Source organism: Oncorhynchus gorbuscha, linkage group LG23 (assembly GCF_021184085.1).
Source record: "Oncorhynchus gorbuscha isolate QuinsamMale2020 ecotype Even-year linkage group LG23, OgorEven_v1.0, whole genome shotgun sequence".
Classification (NCBI taxonomy): domain Eukaryota; kingdom Metazoa; phylum Chordata; class Actinopteri; order Salmoniformes; family Salmonidae; genus Oncorhynchus; species Oncorhynchus gorbuscha.
The window spans coordinates 33444731-33463490 of record NC_060195.1 but is presented as its reverse complement, the minus strand read 5'-3'; the positions used below and the strand labels follow the sequence as shown (position 1 = coordinate 33463490).

The following is an 18760-nucleotide window of genomic DNA, read 5'->3' as shown; positions in this document are numbered from 1 at the left end:
TGTTATACATTATGTATTATGTCTTGAGTTTCTGCTGGTGGGTGTGTGGTGGGTGTCTGCACATGTGCGAGTGCATATATTTGAACAAAAGTGTTTTTAGTCATTTGTATGTAGGTTAGTGCAGAGCAGCAGATTGGATGGAAGTGTGTGTGTTTATTTCTTCATGTTTACTGTCAGCCAGGCATGTCCACAGATCGGAGTCTACCTCTGCTGAGCACCTGCTCCTTTGTCCTCTATTACTTGCCAAGTGGCCTTTTGTGTGGTGTTATAATATCTGTATTATTTGTATACAGTTTTGTCATTGTTGTACGGAACCCACTGTCCGCAAGTCATCATGACATCTTCATGTTCACCACTCCCAACCCCCACCTCGTCCGTTGGTTGCTCCTGTTGATCTGCCCTGTACTGAGCTTGCGTGAGCCTGGGTTGATCCTATTGGTCTGCCCTGTACGGAGCTTGCGTGAGCCTGGGTTGATCCTATTGGTCTGCCCTGTACGGAGCTTGCGTGAGCCTGGGTTTCTCCTGTTGGTCTGCCCTGTACGGAGCTTGCGTGAGCCTGGGTTGATCCTATTGGTCTGCCCTGTATGGAGCTTGCGTGAGCTTGGGTTGCTCCTGTTGGTCTGCCCTGTACGGAGCTTGCGCAAACCTGGGTTGCTCCTATTGGTCTGCCCTGTATGGAGCTTGCGCAAACCTGGGTTGCTCCTATTGGTCTGCCCTGTATGGAGCTTGCGTGAGCCTGGGTTGCTCCTGTTGGTCTGCCCTGTATGGAGCTTGCGCAAACCTGGGTTGCTCCTATTGGTCTGCCCTGTATGAGCTGGTCTGGTCTGCCTGTATGGAGCTTGCGTGAGCCTGGGTTGCTCCTGTTGGTCTGCCCTGTATGGAGCTTGCGTGAGCCTGGGTTGCTCCTGTTGGTCTGCCCTGTATGGAGCTTGCGTGAGCCTGGGTTGCTCCTGTTGGTCTGCCCTGTATGGAGCTTGCTGGGTTGCTCCTGTTGGTCTGCCCTGTATGGAGCTTGCGTGGGCCTGGTCTGCCCTGTATGGAGCTTGCTCCTGGGTTGCTCCTGGGTCTGCCCTGTATTGGAAACCTGGGTTGCTCCTATTGGTCTGCCCTGTATGGAGCTTGCGCAAACCTGGGTTGCTCCTATTGGTCTGCCCTGTATGGAGCTTGCGTGAGCCTGGGTTGCTCCTGTTGGTCTGCCCTGTATGGAGCTTGCGCAAACCTGGGTTGCTCCTATTGGTCTGCCCTGTACTGAGCTTGCGTGAGCCTGGGTTGATCCTATTGGTCTGCCCTGTACGGAGCTTGCGTGAGCCTGGGTTGATCCTGTTGGTCTGCCCTGTATGGAGCTTGCGTGAGCCTGGGTTGCTCCTGTTGGTCTGCCCTGTATGGAGCTTGCGTGAGCCTGGGTTGCTCCTGTTGGTCTGCCCTGTATGGAGCTTGCGTGAGCCTGGGTTGCTCCTGTTGGTCTGCCCTGTATGGAGCTTGCGCAAACCTGGGTTGCTCCTATTGGTCTGCCCTGTATGGAGCTTGCGTGAGCCTGGGTTGCTCCTGTTGGTCTGCCCTGTAAAGAGCTTGCGCAAACCTGGGTTGCTCCTATTGGTCTGCCCTGTATGGAGCTTGCGCAAACCTGGGTTGCTCCTATTGGTCTGCCCTGTATGGAGCTTGCGTGAGCCTGGGTTGCTCCTGTTGGTCTGCCCTGTATGGAGCTTGCGTGAACCTGGGTTGCTCCTATTGGTCTGCCCTGTACTGAGCTTGCGTGAGCCTGGGTTGATCCTATTGGTCTGCCCTGTACGGAGCTTGCGTGAGCCTGGGTTGATCCTATTGGTCTGCCCTGTACGGAGCTTGCGTGAGCCTGGGTTGCTCCTGTTGGTCTGCCCTGTACGGAGCTTGCGTGAGCCTGGGTTGATCCTATTGGTCTGCCCTGTATGGAGCTTGCGTGAGCCTGGGTTGCTCCTGTTGGTCTGCCCTGTACGGAGCTTGCTCAAACCTGGGTTGCTCCTATTGGTCTGCCCTGTATGGAGCTTGCGTGAGCCTGGGTTGCTCCTGTTGGTCTGCCCTGTACGTGTGCCCCCGGTGTCCAAACATGCATGGCTTGAGATGTGGTCAATGGTCGAGTGTGTGTAGCTAGCTACCTACACTGACCATAAATATAAACATGTAATGTGTTCCAGAAATGGTCAATTCCCACACGCACAAAAAGCTTATTTTTCAAATTATGTGTACAAATTAGTTTACATCCCTGTTATTGAGCGTTTCTCCTTTGCCAATATAATCCAGGTGTGACATATCAAGAAGCTGATTAAACGGTATGATCATTACACAGGTGCACCTTGTGCTGGGGACAATAAAAGGCCACAAACTGTGCAGTTTTGTCGCACAACACAACGCCACAGATGTATCAAGTTTTGAGGGATGTGCAAATGGCATGTTGACTGCAGGAATGTCCACAAGAGCTGTTGCCAGAGAATTGAATGTTCATTTACCATAAGCCGCCTCCAACGTTTTAGAGAATTTGGTAGTACGTCCAACTGGCCTCACAACCACTGACCATGTGTAACCACGCCACGCTTGACCTGACTGCAGTTCGGCATCATAACCAAATTCAGTGGGCAAATGTTCACCTTCGATGGCCACTGGTACGCTGGAGAAGTGTGCTCTTCACGGATGAATCCCAGTTTCAACTCTACCAGGAACATTGCAGACAGGATGTTTGGCGTCATGTGGGCGAGCAGTTTGATGATATCAACGTTGTGAACCGAGTGCCAGATGGTGGCGGTGGGGTTATGGTCTGGGCAGGAATAAACTACAGACAACGAAACCCTTGTATTTGATCTATGGCATTTTAAACGCACAGAGATACCGTGACGAAATCCTAAAGCCCGTTGTCGTGCCATTCATCCGCCGTCATCACCTCATGTTTCAGCATGATAACGCACGGCCCCACGTCGCAAGGATCTGTACACAATTCTTGTCATCTGGAAATGTCCCAGTTCTTCCATGGCCTGCATACTTACCAGACATGTCACCCATTGAGCAAGTCTGGGATGCTCTGGATCGATGTGTATGACAGCTTGTTCCAGTTCCCGCCAATATCCAGCAACTTCACACCGCCATTGAAGAGGAGTGGGACAACATTCCACAGGCCACAATCAACAACCTGATCAACTCTCTGTGAAGGAGATGTGTCAAGCTGCATGAGGAAAATGGTGGTCACACCAGATGCTGACTGGTTTTCCGATCCACGGACACACGTTTTCTTTTAAAGGTGTCTGTGACCTACAGAAGCATATCTGTAATCCCAGTCATGTGAAATGCATAGATTAGGGCCTAATGAATGTATTTAAATTGACCGATTTCCTTACATGAACTGTAACTCAGTCAAATCTCTGAAGTTGTTGCGTGATATGTTTCTATATTTTGTTCAGTGTAGTTTCAATATGAACAGCAGCACAACATGAGTAACACTTGATTCACGTCCATCATAATATTGGGTCTGGTTGGAAGTGTTGCGCTGCAGAGAGAGACAGAGAGACAGAGAGGAGTGGCTGCATCTATGACCCGTCGACCCAACGTCCCTTCCTCAGTCGGGAGTTGCACATGTGTGTCAGAGCAGCAGCAACACCGGTAGTCTAGACCTTAAATTACCACCATATACTCAAATATCCACACAAGCCACCAGCCAGCCAGCCGTATAATATGAGTCAACAGATGATGAATGTTATATTAAGAAGCTATTCAAGAGCTTTGAAGATCAATCACAATCAGAAAAGCAAATAGAGCTAGACAACTAGCAGATCAGCTGATATATAGCCCACCCTCCTTGCCCCATGTCAGTGCTGTTCATTGAGTACAGCTCAGTGTTCAACACCATTGTGCCCTCAAAGCTCATCAATAAGGATCCTGGGACTAAACACCTCCCTCTGCAACTGGATCCTGGACTTCCTGACGAGCCGCCCCCAGGTGGTAATAGACTGTTCTCTCTGCCACCACATGGCAAGTGGTACCGGAGGGCCAAGTCTAGGACCAAGAGGCTTCTAAACAGCTTCCATCCCCAAGCCATAAGAATCCTCAACATCTAGTCAAATGGCCACCCAGACTATTTGCAATGCCCCCCCCCTCTTTACACCATTGCTACCCTCTGTTGTCATCTATGCATAGCCACTTTAATAACTCTACCTACATGTACATACTACCTCAACTAACCGGTGCCCCCGCACATTGACTCTGTACCGGTACCACCCCTGTATATAGTCTCACTATTGTTATTTTACTGCTGCTCTTTAATTACTTGTTACTTTTATCTCTTATTCTCATACGTATTTTTTTGAAACTCCATTGTTGGTTAGGGGCTCGTCAGTAAGCATTTCACTGAAAGGTCTACCCCAGTTGTATTTGACGATTGTGACTAATAACATGTAACTTGATTTGATTTGATCTTTAGCAATTACTTTAACTAGCTTGCTTACAATTTGTGATGAGTTCAGGTGTTGTTGCAGAAATAAATAGGCCTATGCTCAAAATTGTAAAATGTTTTTGCTACAGAGGCTGTTGATATGTCATGAATTTCAATATATTATTTATTAAACAGGCTTTTCTTCCCATGTTGAGCACCTGAAAGGTCAGGATCCTGCTGTCTCTCTAATGTTTAAGTACTTTCAATATCCTTATGAGTGTCGGTATGTCTGTATCTGTATCTGTCTCAGTGGATGTTTGTGTCTCAGTGTGCCCGTTCGTACATGTCTCTTCCCCTATCTCAATGTCTCTGTTCATGTGTTTGCTCTCCCTGATCAACAGGGTGGAAATGATAGCATGAAGCCCACTCAACAAGCTGACGGGGTGAAGTCGTGGTCTGGTTTGACTGACTGGCGGCAGTCGCGGTGGAGCGTGGCAGAGCCCTGCTGGGGCACTGCAGGAGGGCTTGTAAAGGTGAGGCTCCGGCACTTGGGCCCAACAATAAGGGGTACCTCTATGGAGGGTAATCACCATGAGGCCAACAGCAGTCAGCAGAGCCAGTGGCCCCCCGTCACAAAGAGACCCCTCTAGGAGAGACACAGGCCAGGCTTTGTATTCCCACACACTCCGAGTGTGCCTCACTCCAGGGGGCCTGAGAGCCACCGCAGGAGGCCTAATAAACCATTAAGAGTGAGAGGAGGGGGTCTGACGGGAGGGAGTCTGGCAGGGGTGACACACACACACACACACACACACACACACACACACACACACACACACACACACACACACACACACACACACACACACACACACACACACACACACACACACACACACACACACACACACACACACACATACATAAACTCGCTGGTGCGGCGAAGAGCGGGGAATCACTCCAACACTTGGACTCGGATACGCTCACGCTGACTCACGCACGGTTGCTCACTCATATACTATCACTCATTCGGTGGCATGCTAGGTCACTCACTCACTCCCTCACCCTTTTCCTTCCTCTTTCACTCCCTCCCTCCTGCCCTCTTCCATCACTCCCTCACCTTTCAGCACACATACTGTAGCCCACTGAATCCACAACCACTCAAAGACAGTCTCAGCATACCGGTTGTGTCAACGCCGTAAAGCAACAACATGCTGAGCTATAATGAATAAATACATGCACTGTTGTTCGCACACAAGGGCTTTTCATGCAAAAGAACAAGCAGAAGCGAAACAAGCAACGACGTCACAACAAGCCAATTCCACTGACGTGTTTAAAGTCCACTAATGTGATGTCACTCTGTTCACTGGTGGGTACATTGTTGGAGCGATTACATCATTCCTGATATATGCTTTAATATTCAAGTTATTGGGACTCAACACCAGGTCATGGAAATGCTCTTTGTTGTGAAACCATATGGTTATACATCACAGGAGGCTGCTGAGGGGAGGACAGCTCATAACAATGTCTGTAACGGAGTGCATGGAATGGCATTGGAAACCATTCCACAGATTCCGCTCCAGCCATTACCAAGAGCCCGTCCTCTCCAATTATGTACCGCCAGCCTCCTGCGTTATACAATATCAGCGCTTTACATAGGAAAATAACAAGCAATACTGAGAACTAGTACACACTCTTGAGACTACTATCTATTGTGGTTGAAAGGATTGTTCAAGACACAAGTAGGCCACTATAAAATGCCTCTGTATACAGTACAGTGGCTCAAAGCGCCAACCCCGCTCTTTTAAGTTCCTTGGGACGCAATGCATTTACCCACTTCAAATTATTCATTGGATAAAACATCCATATGGTTTTATCAACAGTTCTCTGCTTGGTTTTGAATTAGAGCATGGCCATGCATGTGAAAGGTGGAAGATTACATCAGAGTAGCACTGGCGTCATCACCCTGGTCATGTGACCTTCCTGTTTGGACAGGAAGTTTGATGAGAGGAAAGATTGTGGCTGTGGTAACTAGTGACATGCAAAATTGTATTTATCGTAACAAAATAAACGTTGTTTAAGGTTAGGGTTAGTCATAAGGTTAGCAGTGTGGTTAACATTAGGTTCAAAATCAGATTTTCCATTGACTTTGTAGTTGTGTTAACTAGTAACGACTGAAAAGATGAGAAAAAAAAACGAAACTTTCAGCTTCAAATAAAAGAGACAGACTTCAGCCATTTGTAAACATCCAGCAAAAAAAATGAAAGGAATAAAGAGAACAGGAAAACATCCCTGAAAGGAGCGAGAAGAAAAGCAGGGAGTGTTTAATTACAATTTTATGGATTTAAAATAAAGAGGCCTTCCACTGCATTTTTCATCAGTAGCACTCATTCAGTTGGTAAGCCTTGTTCTCATCCTCATTCACATCTCAGGCCAGGGGAGAACGAAGAGGGAAGGAAGGCTGATTACAATGCGGTCCTGAGCCCAGGCTCATGGGGATGCAGACTAATGATATTCAAATAGACTTGAAGGTCTTCCAGGGGAACTTAGAAATGTTTCCAAAACGCTCCTCCAACGTTTCTATATGCATGGAATGTACTTTAAGGAACGGCGCTGCCCGCCCCAACTCAGCCGGCTCCAACATCAAGTGACATAACAGTGCATGTTTTGGTTAGACAAAAGCAGGGATGGAAGGAAGAGAGGGAAAGAAGAGGGGGAGGGAAGGAAGAGAGGGAGGGAGGGTTCGAATACCCGAGCCAACTAGGTGAAAAACCTGACGACATGCTCTCAAGCAAGGCACTGAACCCTAATTGCTCCTGTAAGTCGTTCCGGATCAGAGCATCTGCTAAATTACTCAAATGTAAATGTAGCCATGTGGCGCCACTCCTGTCATAAATTATATCCGCTGTGGTTAAGTGAGAGGAAGAGACTCAGCCCAAATGGTTTGCTGGTGGAGGGACGCCACTCAGCTCTTCTCAGACATACACACACCTGCTCAGCACTCTCCTGCCCCCCCTACTGATTCTGAGGACAGAAGAGGACTCGTCATTAAATCAACCTACCTACAAGCCCTGAGGGCAAGAGTAAGACACTTAGCAGATCGAGAGCAAGGAGACACAGGTGAAAAAGGGAATAAAGGCAATGGTCCACATCTCCCTCTGCCCTGGGCTAGAGCCAAGCCAGATCCATCTGCCCTGGGCTAGAGCCAAGCCAGATCCATCTGCCCTGGGCTAGAGCCAAGCCAGATCCCTCTGCCCTGGGCTAGAGCCAAGCCAGATCCATCTGCCCGGAGCTAGAGCCAAGCCAGATTCCTCTGCCCGGGGCTAGAGCCAAGCCAGATCCATCTGCCCTGGGCTAGAGCCAAGCCAGATTCCTCTGCCCGGGGCTAGAGTCATGCCAGATCCATCAGCCCCGGGTTAGAGCCAAGCCAGATTCCTCTGCCCGGGGCTAGAGCCAAGCCAGATCCATCTGCCCTGGGCTAGAGCCAAGCCAGATCCATCTGCCCTGGGCTAGAGCCAAGCCAGAGCCCTCTGCCCTGGGCTAGAGCCAAGCCAGATCCCTCTGCCCGGGGCTAGAGCCAAGCCAGATCCCTCTGCCCGGGGCTAGAGACATACCAGATCCCTTTGCCCGGGGCTAGACACAAACCAGATCCCTCTGCCCGGGGCTAGAGCCAAGCCAGATCCCTCTGTCCGGGGCTAGAGCCAAGCCAGATCCCTCTGCCCGGGGCCAGAGCCAAGCCAGATCCCTCTGCCCGGGGCTAGAGCCAAGCCAGATCCCTCTGCCCGGGGCTAGAGCCAAGCCAGATCCCTCTGCCCAGGGCTAGAGCCAAGCCAGATCCCTCTGCCCCTTTAGATCACAGGAATAATAACACAGACACATCCTCTTCCCATCTCTCCCAAATTCATGCTACAAGTCCCTTTGAAGACGGAGCCAGTAACGGGAACTATAGAGTAATAACCTAACAACCTCCCTTGGCTAGGGGACTGCTCTGATGTCACATAGGCTAAAACTATATGATCGTAGAACAATGTTACGGTAGAACAACACATCTTTCTAAGGAGAACAAGTCCACATCATCAGATATGGCCATTCTGTAAAGGATGTGCACAAAGAGTGACCTTGGTCAGCCCATTAACTGTATATACCTCTTCCTGTCCATGTCTGTGTGTTAATGTGAGTGGATGGTGATTAGCTAAGCAGAAGGGAGTACTGTGTGGAAGGGCACATAGTAAGGATATTGCATCACCATAGCATCTTCAGCATGCCCTGTGGTGCTGTCACGGCAACAGGAGCCAAGAGCAAGGAGAGACATCTGGCTGTTGTGTGGCTAAAACCACAACCCTTCTGATGCATCTGTGTGATATTGCTGGTCTACATCTCTCACCAATATGGGCATTGAGATAGAGAAGCCTTACAGTGTGAGTGTAAGGGATTACATCCTCCTCTTCTGAGGAGGAGTAGCGAGAAGGATCGGAGGACCAATGCACAGCGTGGTAAGTGTCCATAATGTTTAATCAAAATGAACACTGAAATACAAAACAATAAACGTGACTAAACGACACAAACAAAACAGTCCCGTGTGGCACAAACACTGACACGGAAAATAAACACCCACAACTCAAAAGTGAAACCAGGCTACCTAAGTATGGTTCTCAATCAGGAACAACGATTGACCGCTGCCTCTGATTGAGAACCATATTAGGCCGAACACAGAAATCCCAAATGATAGAAAAAGGAACATAGACAACCCACCCAACTCACGCCCTGACCATACTAAAACAAAGATAAAATAAGTGATGAAATCATTTATATGTTTAAAGATAATGATGAAATAATTCCACTCTGAAACCATTTAATTTAATGAAATGTATTTGAATCATAAAACTATAATCTGATGATGTGTATAGTTTTAGTCAGAATTAGAACCTTTTGTTCCTTTTTAGTATGTAAGTGTCATGTTTTGTCTTAGATTGTCTTGTCATTTTGCTTTTCCCCCTGCTGGTCTTTTTAGGTTCGTTCCCCTTTTTCTCTCTCCCTTCCTCTCTCTCTTCTCTCTATCGTTCCGTTCCTGCTCCCAGCTGTTCCTATTCCCCTAATCAATCATTTAGTCTTCCCACACCTGTTCCTTATCTTTTCCCCTGATTAGAGTCCCTATTTCTTCCCTTGTTTTCCGTTCCTGTCCTGTCGGATCCTTGTCTATTGTTCACCGTGCTGTGTCTGTGTATCGCCCTGTCGTGTCGTGTTTCCCTCAGATGCTGCGTGGAGAGCAGGTGTCTGAGTCTGCTAGGTTCAAGTGCCTTCCCGAGGCAACCTGCAGTTCTTGATCGAGTCTCCAGTCTGTTCTCGTCATTACGAGTGGAATTATGTCTTATGTTTGTAGAATTACTTTACTGGATTAAAGACTCTGTTTTCGCCAAGTCGCTTTTGGGTCCTCATTCACCTGCATGACAGTAAGCAGGGTGCAAGTGGGAAACATATTATAATAGGAGCTATCGACAGACAAGTTGTTCTACTGTGTTGCTTACAGGACACCCTGTCTCCACTCATGGACGGGAGAAACTGCTAGGCTTGCAGAAAATGATGAAACATGTTGCAGATTAAACAATGTATCTGTGTAGTGGGAAAACACCGACTGTCTGAGCAAGGCGTAGCTTAAGATTTCAACTTGTTTGTGTGTGTTATGAAGACTGGGTTTGTATAATGAACTTCAGAGTACTCTTGTGAACAAACATTTAGACTATTGTAAGCTAGGACTCTTGTCTGTTTCATTCAACCAGAATCTTACAAACTCTGGGTTGCAGACTGAGTAGATAAATTGAGGTTTATGAACATTGAAAACTAAATTATCATAACACTGAGCCAAGTCACATCCGACAGTAAATCCTTCTTTTGTACTGTAACAGTGGATAAATAATCCACTGGGTCAGGGGTGGGCAATTCCAGTCCTCGGGGGCCTGATTTGGAGTTACAGTTTTTCCCCAGCCCCAGCTAACACACCTGACTCCAATAATCAACTAATTATGATCTTCGGCTTAAAATGCTATCAGTTTAATCAGCTGTTTGCTAGGGATGGGGAAGAAGTGTGACATCCCTACTACCCCCTTGGACTGGGGTTACCCATCCCTGCCATTGGTCTATAAAACAGAAAAACCCACGCTAGCGAATAAAATGATATTTTTCTGTCAGCCTGTAAGACAGCAAACCCCTTACACAATACATCAGAATGAATCAACAGTATTGAGTATGTGCATATGTTTGACACAACTCATGTTGAGATATCTGGTGGCCAATTACAGCTTATTATTTCTAGCTGGGGAGAAAGTGTATACTGGACTGTACAAGAGATGAATAGCCTGCTGATTCCTAGTGGAGGGAGTCAATGCATTGAGTACATATTGGTGTCAGAGGGCACTGCGTGAATTTATTAAATAGGTGTGTGTGTGTGTGTGTGTGTGTGTGTGTGTGTGTGTGTGTGTGTGTGTGTGTGTGTGTGTGTGTGTGTGTGTGTGTGTGTGTGTGTGTGTGTGTGTGTGTGTGTGTGTGTGTGTGTGTGTGTGTGTGTGTGTGTGTGTGTGTGTGTCAGCGGGGGCTGCTGAGGGGAGGACGGCATCAAACACATCAAACACGTGGTTGATACCATTCCATTGACTCCATTACCGGAATTATAATGAGTCCTTCCTCCCCTCAGCAGCCCCCACTGGTGTGAATGTATGGGTATTCACGTCTTGCCTACTACTTCCTAAAACTACATGCTGTCTACTAATCGTAGTACATACTAATTAGAATGTATTCAGACACGGTAATTGTAGGTGTAGAATGTGGTGTAGAATATGAACATTTTTCCATCAGCAGTAATGTTCCAACAGCACAACCTGTGGATAGTCTCTAAGCTAAAGGCTGACTCCTCACCTACTCCCATCCATCTCTGTCATTGGGAGGCTGTTTTTGGATCCCTCTGTCACATTATTAATAACGGATATATTCCCATTTGTGCTGCCCTGGGGAAATGAATGATTGGAAATGGGAATAATTCCATTGCCTGTCCCGTCGCCCCTTCTTCCTGGGCTGGGGAAGATGAATGAGGCGGGTGATTAGGAGGAGCAGTGACATGGATGTAGCCATCGAAGCCTGTTAGCAAGCAGTATGAGGGTGAGGGCTGTGCTGTGCATACTGCAGGTCTACACAAACTACAACAGGAGTTACATATTTGTTTAAAACGTTGGGGAGGAAGGGAGGAAGGGAAGGAGGGACATCAGGTTTAACTCTAGTACATTCAGCAGTGAGTGTATCAAGCCTGCATTGTTCAGTGTGCAACAAGCAGAGAGAGAGAGAGAGAGAGAGAGAGAGAGAGAGAGAGAGAGAGAGAGAGAGAGAGAGAGAGAGAGAGAGAGAGAGAGAGAGAGAGAGAGAGAGAGAGAGAGAGAGAGAGAGAGAGAGAGAGAGAGAGAGAGAGAGAGAGAGAGAAAAAGTTTCTCTGTGGTTTAGGATGACTCAGACAGTGACGGCCCACTCACTGCCACTCTCATTTGGCCCAGGATCAACCTGTTCTATAGCAACCCTGCAGAACCCAATGCTAGGGCGCGCTTCGCCCCAGACAGCTCTATAATACAAGCAGTGATGAAACCAGTCAACGAGCAGTGTCATCATGGGGCTTAGTGCAAAGCTATGCTCTGATCTGAATAAAGGTCTGCATCGTCGGCATCAAATTACTGTTCCCATGGTAACCTCAATAAAATGGCACTTCTTGGATGATGGTCTTCTCTGAGATTTTAGAAATAAGGATTTGGGGTGTTGATGACAGTTCAGTCACGTACGCAATAGCACTGTGTGTAGGTGTAATCATTTTCCTCAGACATTAGTCATTCCATTCATGGACAACACAGCCTTCCCTGCACGCCTTCTAGCCTTTAAGCACAACTACACTCAGCAAAAAAAGAAACGAACAAACGAGCAAACTTAACGTGTAAGTATTTGTATGAACATAACAAGATTCAACAACTGAGACATAAACTGAACAAGTTCCACCGACATGTGACTGAATGAAATTGAATAATGTGTTCCTGAACAAAGGGGGGTCAAAATCAAAAGTAACAGTCGGTATCTGGTGTGGCCACCAGCTGCATTAAGTACTGCAGTGCATCCCCTCCTCATGGACTCCACCAGATTTTCCAGTTCTTGCTGTGAGATGTTCCCGGACATTTCTGGGGGGAATGGCCCTGGCCCTCACCCTCTGATCCAACAGGTCCCAGACGTGCTCAATGGGATTGAGATCCAGGATCTTCGCTGGCCATGGCAGAACGCGGACATTCCTGTCTTGCAGGAAATCATACACAGAACAAGCAGCATTGCTGGTGGCATTGTCATGCTGGAGGGTCATGTCAGGATGAGCCTGCAGGAAGGAGTACCACATGAGGGAGGAGGATGTCTCCCCTGTAATGCACTGCTTTGAGATTGCCTGCAATGACAACAAGCTCAGTCCGATGATGCTGTGACACACCGCCCCAGACCATGACAGACCCTCAAGCTCCAAATCGATCCCGCTCCAGAGTACAGGCCTCGGTGTAACGCTCATTCCTTCGACGGTAACGAAAAACGAATCCAACCATCACCCCTGGTGAGACAAAACCGCTACTCGTCAGTGAACAGCACTTTTTGCCAGTCCTGTCTGGTCCAGCGACGGTGTGTTTGTGCCCATACGTGACGTTGTTGACGGTGATGTCTGGTGAGGACTTGCCTTACAACAGGCCTACAAGCCCTCAGTCCAGCCTCTCTCAGCCTATTGTGGACAGTCTGAGCACTGATGGAGGGATTGTGCGTTCCTGATGTAACTCAGGAAGTTGTTATTACCATCCTGTACCTGTCCCGCAGGTGATATGTTCAGATGTACCAATCCTGTGCAGGTGTTGTTACACATGGTCTGCCACGGTGAAGATGATCAGCTGTCCGTCCTGTCTCCCTGTCGCGCTGTCTTAGGCGTCTCACAGTACGGACATTGCAATTTATTGCCCTGGCCACATCTGCAGTCCTCATGCCTCCTTACATGTTCACGCAGATGAGCAGGGACCCTATGCCGAGGAACTTAAAACTTACTACCCTCTCCACTACTGTCCCATCAATGTGGATAGGGGGGTGTTCCCTCTGCTGTTTCCTGAAGTCCACAATCATCTCCTTAGTTTTGTTGACATTGAGTGTGAGGTTATTTTCCTGACACCACACTCCGAGGGCCCTCACCTCCTCCCTGTAGGCCGTCTCGTCGTTGTTGGTAATCAAGCCTACCACTGTTGTGTCGTCCGCAAACTTGATGATTGAGTTGGAGGCGTGCGTGGCCATGCAGTCGTGGGTGAACAGGGAGTACAGGAGAGGGCTCAGAACGCACCCTTGTGGGGCCCCAGTGTTGAGGATCAGCGGGGTGGAAATGTTGTTGCCTGCCCTCACCACCTGGGGGCGGCCCGTCAGGAAGTCCAGTACCCAGTTGCACAGGGCGGGGTCGAGACCCAGGGTCTCGAGCTTGATGACGAGCTTGGAGGGCACTATGGTGTTAAATGCCGAGCTGTAGTCGATGAACAGCATTCTCACATAGGTATTCCTCTTGTCCAGATGGGTTAGGGCAGTGTGCAGTGTGGTTGAGATTGCATCGTCTGTGGACCTATTTGGGCGGTAAGCAAATTGGAGTGGGTCTTGGGTGTCAGGTAGGGTGGAGGTGATATGGTCCTTGACTAGTCTCTCAAAGCACTTCATGATGACGGAAGTGAGTGCTACGGGGCAGTAGTCGTTTAGCTCAGTTACCTTAGCTTTCTTGGGAACAGGAACAATGGTGGCCCTCTTGAAGCATGCGGGAACAACAGACTGGGATAGGGATTGATTGAATATGTCCGTAAACACACCAGCCAGCTGGTCTGCGCATGCTCTGAGGGCGTGGCTGGGGATGCCGTCTGGGCCTGCAGCCTTGCGAGGGTTGACACGTTTAAATGTTTTCCTCACGTCGGCTGCAGTGAAGGAAAGTCCGCATGTTTTAGTTGCGGGCCGTGTCAGTGGCACTGTATTGTCCTCAAAGCGGGCAAAAAAGTTATTTAGTCTGCCAATGAAGATCTGGCCGCCACAATTGATTCAGATGTATCTCTTCCCCTCCCACCCTCATCTACAGGGAGCCTCCCAACTTCAGGGACCCTCAGGGACCCTCCCACCCTCATCTACAGGGAGCCTCCCACCTTCAGGGACCCTCAGGGACCCTCCCACCCTCATCTACAGGGAGCCTCCCACCTTCAGGGACCCTCAGGGACCCTCCCACCCTCATCTACAGGGAGCCTCCCACCTTCAGGGACCCTCAGGGACCCTCCCACCCTCATCTACAGGGAGCCTCCCCTGTCAATCCATCCTCAGTGGTGTCAACAACAAGGGGAAAGGCACTGAGTCGTGACTGAAGCGATGTAGTCCATTTCTCAACAACACACTCCTTTTCAATTAACTTCTGTCACGCTCAGCTGCGACTCGACTCCACAATAAGTGCATAGACAAACATTCAAAGGCATCCCCCCCCATGTGATGTCTAAATAAGGCTGTGTTTAATAGGGAACATTTGGATGGGGGATTTTGGGGGGGGGGGGGTGTTGACTGGCTTTGAGCCGGGTTGTGTGTGTTCAGCTCTTATGCGAGCTACCCACTAATTGAAGTTGTTGTCTGCTCGCTTTATCGACTAAACCGTGTGTTCTCTTCAACTTAGTTGGAGACAGGATTTACAGGGAAGTAGGTGCAACAACAGAGTTTCACTTTGAGATGTCTTTTGTAAGTTAGGATTCACTTCAGAACAGCAATGAAGTAAGAAACACTGTGTTTGAAAAGTTGGTGATCTGCAAGAGCTGCCTTCACTTTCCACGCACACACACATAGCACACACAGTAGACACACAGCACACACACAGCACACACACAGTACACACACAGTACACATACAGCACACACACACAGCACACACACAGCACACACACAGTACACACACAGTACACACACAGCACACACACACAGCACACACACAGTACACACACAGTACACACACAGCACACACACATAGCACACACACATAGCACACACACACACAGCACACACACAGTACACACACAGCACACACACATAGCACACACACAGCACACACACAGTACACACACAGTACACACACAGCACACACACACAGCACACACACAGTACACACACAGTACACACACAGCACACACTTAGCACACACACATAGCACACACACACACAGCACACACACAGTACACACACAGCACACACACATAGCACACACACAGCACACACACAGTACACACACAGTACACACACAGTACACACACAGCACACACACATAGCACACACACAGCACACACACAGTACACACACAGCACACACACATAGCACACACACAGTACACACACAGTACACACACAGCACACACACATAGCACACACACATAGCACACACACACAGCACACACACAGTACACACATAGCACACACACAGCACACACACAGCACACACACAGTACACACATAGCACACACACAGCACACACACAGCACACACACAGCACACACACACAGCACACACACAGCACACACACAGCACACACACACAGCACACACACATAGAACACACACAGCACACACACACGTTTGTTTTGCTATCCTTGTGGGGACCAAACAATTGATTCCCATTCCATTTTCCTTGTGGGGATCGGCAAAATGTGCCCACAATTTTCTTGGTTTTACTACTCTTGTGAAGGACTTCTGGTTTCCGCAAGGATAGTAACCTCCCATACAGACAATGTATCAGGAAACACATTGAACTTCAAGAAACATTAGAGGGAGTATGCCCCTGTCCACATTGATGGGACCATAGTGGAGCAGGTGGAAAGCTTCAAGTTCCTCGACGTACACATCTCTGACGATCTGAAATAATCCACCCACACAGACAGCATGGTGAAGAAGTCACAACAGCGCCTCTTCAACCTCAGGAGGCTGAAGAAATTTGGCTTGGAACCTAAAACCCTCACAAACTTTTACAGATGCCCAATTAAGAGCATCCTGTTGGGCTGTATCGCCGCCTGGTACGACAACTGCACCACCCGCAACTGCTGGGCTCTCCAAAGGGTGGTGTGGTCTGCACAACGCATCACCAGGGGCAAACTACCTGCCCTCCAGGACACCTAGCACCTGATGTCACACGATAGCTAAAAACATCACCAAGGACAACAACCACCTGAGCCATTGCCTGTTCACCCCGCTATCATCCAGAGGTCAGTCCAGGTGCATCAAAGCTAGGACCAAGAGAGTGAAAAACAGCTTCTATCGCAAGGCCTTCAGACTGTTAAATAGCCATCACTAGGTGGCTTCCACCCAGTTACATAACCCTGCACCTTAGAAGCTGCTGCCAAATATACATAAACTTGAAATTACTGGCCACTTTAATAATGTAACACTAGTCACTAATGTTTACATTTTTACTCATCTCATGTACATACCGTATTCTATTCTACTGTATTTTAGTCAATGCCACTCCAACATTGCTCATCCTAATATTTATATATTCCTTAATTCCATTCTTTAACTTTTAGGATTGTGTAGATTATGTGTATTGTTGAGAATTGTAAGATATTACTGTACTATTACTGTACTGAAACACAAGCATTTCGCTACACCCTCAATAACATCTGCTAAACATGTGTATGTGACAAATAATATTGCATTTGATGTCTGTCTGTCTGTCCCTTGGCCTGAGTGACCAGACGGAGTCGAAGGCAACACCACCTCCATCCCCCCAGCCTAGAGTGTGTGACTCAATGTCATTTGAGTGCCACTTTGGAGTGCTTGTACTTAATCACACAAGTCACATACTCTGCATAACGTAATGCTTGAACAATTCCCCCTCTCTGTTCTGTAGCCTGTGCCTAGCACTCAGTGTTCAGGTATGCTGCTGCCAGTCTTCACCAGAAACACATATTAACTATTCATCCCACTTCCATTTCGGCCGCAGCACTACTTCCCATTTCTCCATTTCTTTTTAAGGTCGGAAGTAATTAATGTCAACTTATAACCCAGTTGCGTTTGTTTGTGTGTGTCCCCGTGGGTGCAGCCCAGGTCAGAGCGGACAGGCTGGAGACATGAGGCAGACAGAGAGAGGCAGACAGAGAGAGAGAGAGAGAGAGAGAGAGAGAGAGAGAGAGAGAGAGAGAGAGAGAGAGAGAGAGAGAGAGAGAGAGAGAGAGGCAGACAGAGAGAGGCAGACAGAGAGAGGCAGACAGAGAGAGGCAGACAGAGAGAGAGAGAGAGAGAGAGAGAGAGAGAGAGAGAGAGAGAGAGAGAGAGAGAGAGAGAGAGAGAGAGAGGCAGACAGACAGAGAGAGCCAGACAGAGAGAGGCAGACAGAGAGAGAGAGAGAGAGAGAGAGAGAGCAGACAGAGAGAGGCAGACAGAGAGAGGCAGACAGAGAGAGAGAGAGAGAGAGAGAGAGAGAGAGAGAGAGAGAGAGAGAGAGAGAGAGAGAGAGAGAGAGAGAGCCAGACAGAGAGAGAGACAGAGAGAGAGAGAGAGAGAGAGAGGCAGACAGAGAGAGGCAGACAGAGAGAGAGAGAGAGAGAGCAGAGAGAGAGAGCAGACAGAGAGAGAGAGAGAGAGAGAGAGAGAGAGAGAGAGAGAGAGAGAGAGAGAGAGAGAGAGAGAGAGAGAGAGAGAGAGAGAGAGAGGGAGAGAGAGAGAGAGAGGAGAGAGAGAGAGAGAGAGAGAGAGAGAGAGAGAGAGAGAGAGAGAGAGAGAGAGAGAGAGAGAGAGAGAGAGAGAGAGAGAGAGAGAGAGAGAGAGAGAGAGAGAGAGGGAGAGGGATAGGGAGAGAGAGAGAGAGAGAGAGAGTGTCTCCCTGTCCCCAGGACTTACTACAACTCAACTGGCTGACACCACACCTGGCCCCTGGATTCTGCCCTCGTTGCAGGTTTTGTACACACTACTGTCAGGGCTGGAAATACCTACTTTCTGTCTGTGCTGGTGGCACGAGTGTCAGATTGTGTCTGGGCTGGATGGAGGGCACTGGGTAGAGAGTCAGACTGTCTGGGCTGGATGGAGGGCACTGGATAGAGAGTCAGACTGTCTGGGCTGGATGGAGGGCACTGAGTAGAGAGTCAGACTGTCTGGGCTGGATGGAGGGCACTGGATAGAGAGTCAGACTGTCTGGGCTGGATGGAGGGCACTGGATAGAGAGTCAGACTGTCTGGGCTGGATGGAGGGCACTGGGTAGAGAGTCAGACTGTCTGGGCTGGATGGAGGGCACTGGATAGAGAGTCAGACTGTCTGTGCTGGATGGAGGGCACTGAGTAGAGAGTCAGACTG

General features: G+C 48.6%; 1 protein-coding gene across 1 annotated transcript; it reads right to left on the bottom strand.

The window, feature by feature from the left end:
• Positions 1-332: 332 nt before the first annotated feature.
• LOC124010663 (spermidine/spermine N(1)-acetyltransferase-like protein 1) lies at positions 333-2717 on the bottom strand. The gene is made up of 2 exons (XM_046323329.1): positions 2660-2717; positions 333-2053 (listed from the first exon to the last, which is right to left on the bottom strand). Exons 1-2 carry the CDS (start codon positions 2715-2717, stop codon positions 333-335), a joined length of 1779 nt encoding a protein of 592 aa, XP_046179285.1.
• Between the last annotated feature and the right edge of the window lie 16043 nt (positions 2718-18760).

Coding starts and splice junctions, on each gene's coding strand:
- LOC124010663 (XM_046323329.1), bottom strand. CDS start 2,717: ATGACGCCAAACATCCTGTCTGCAATGTTCCTGGTAGAGTTGAAACTG. Junction 2,054..2,659: donor GTTGAAACTGGGATTCATCC/GTGAAGAGCACA, acceptor GCACACGTACAG/GGCAGACCAACAGGAGCAAC.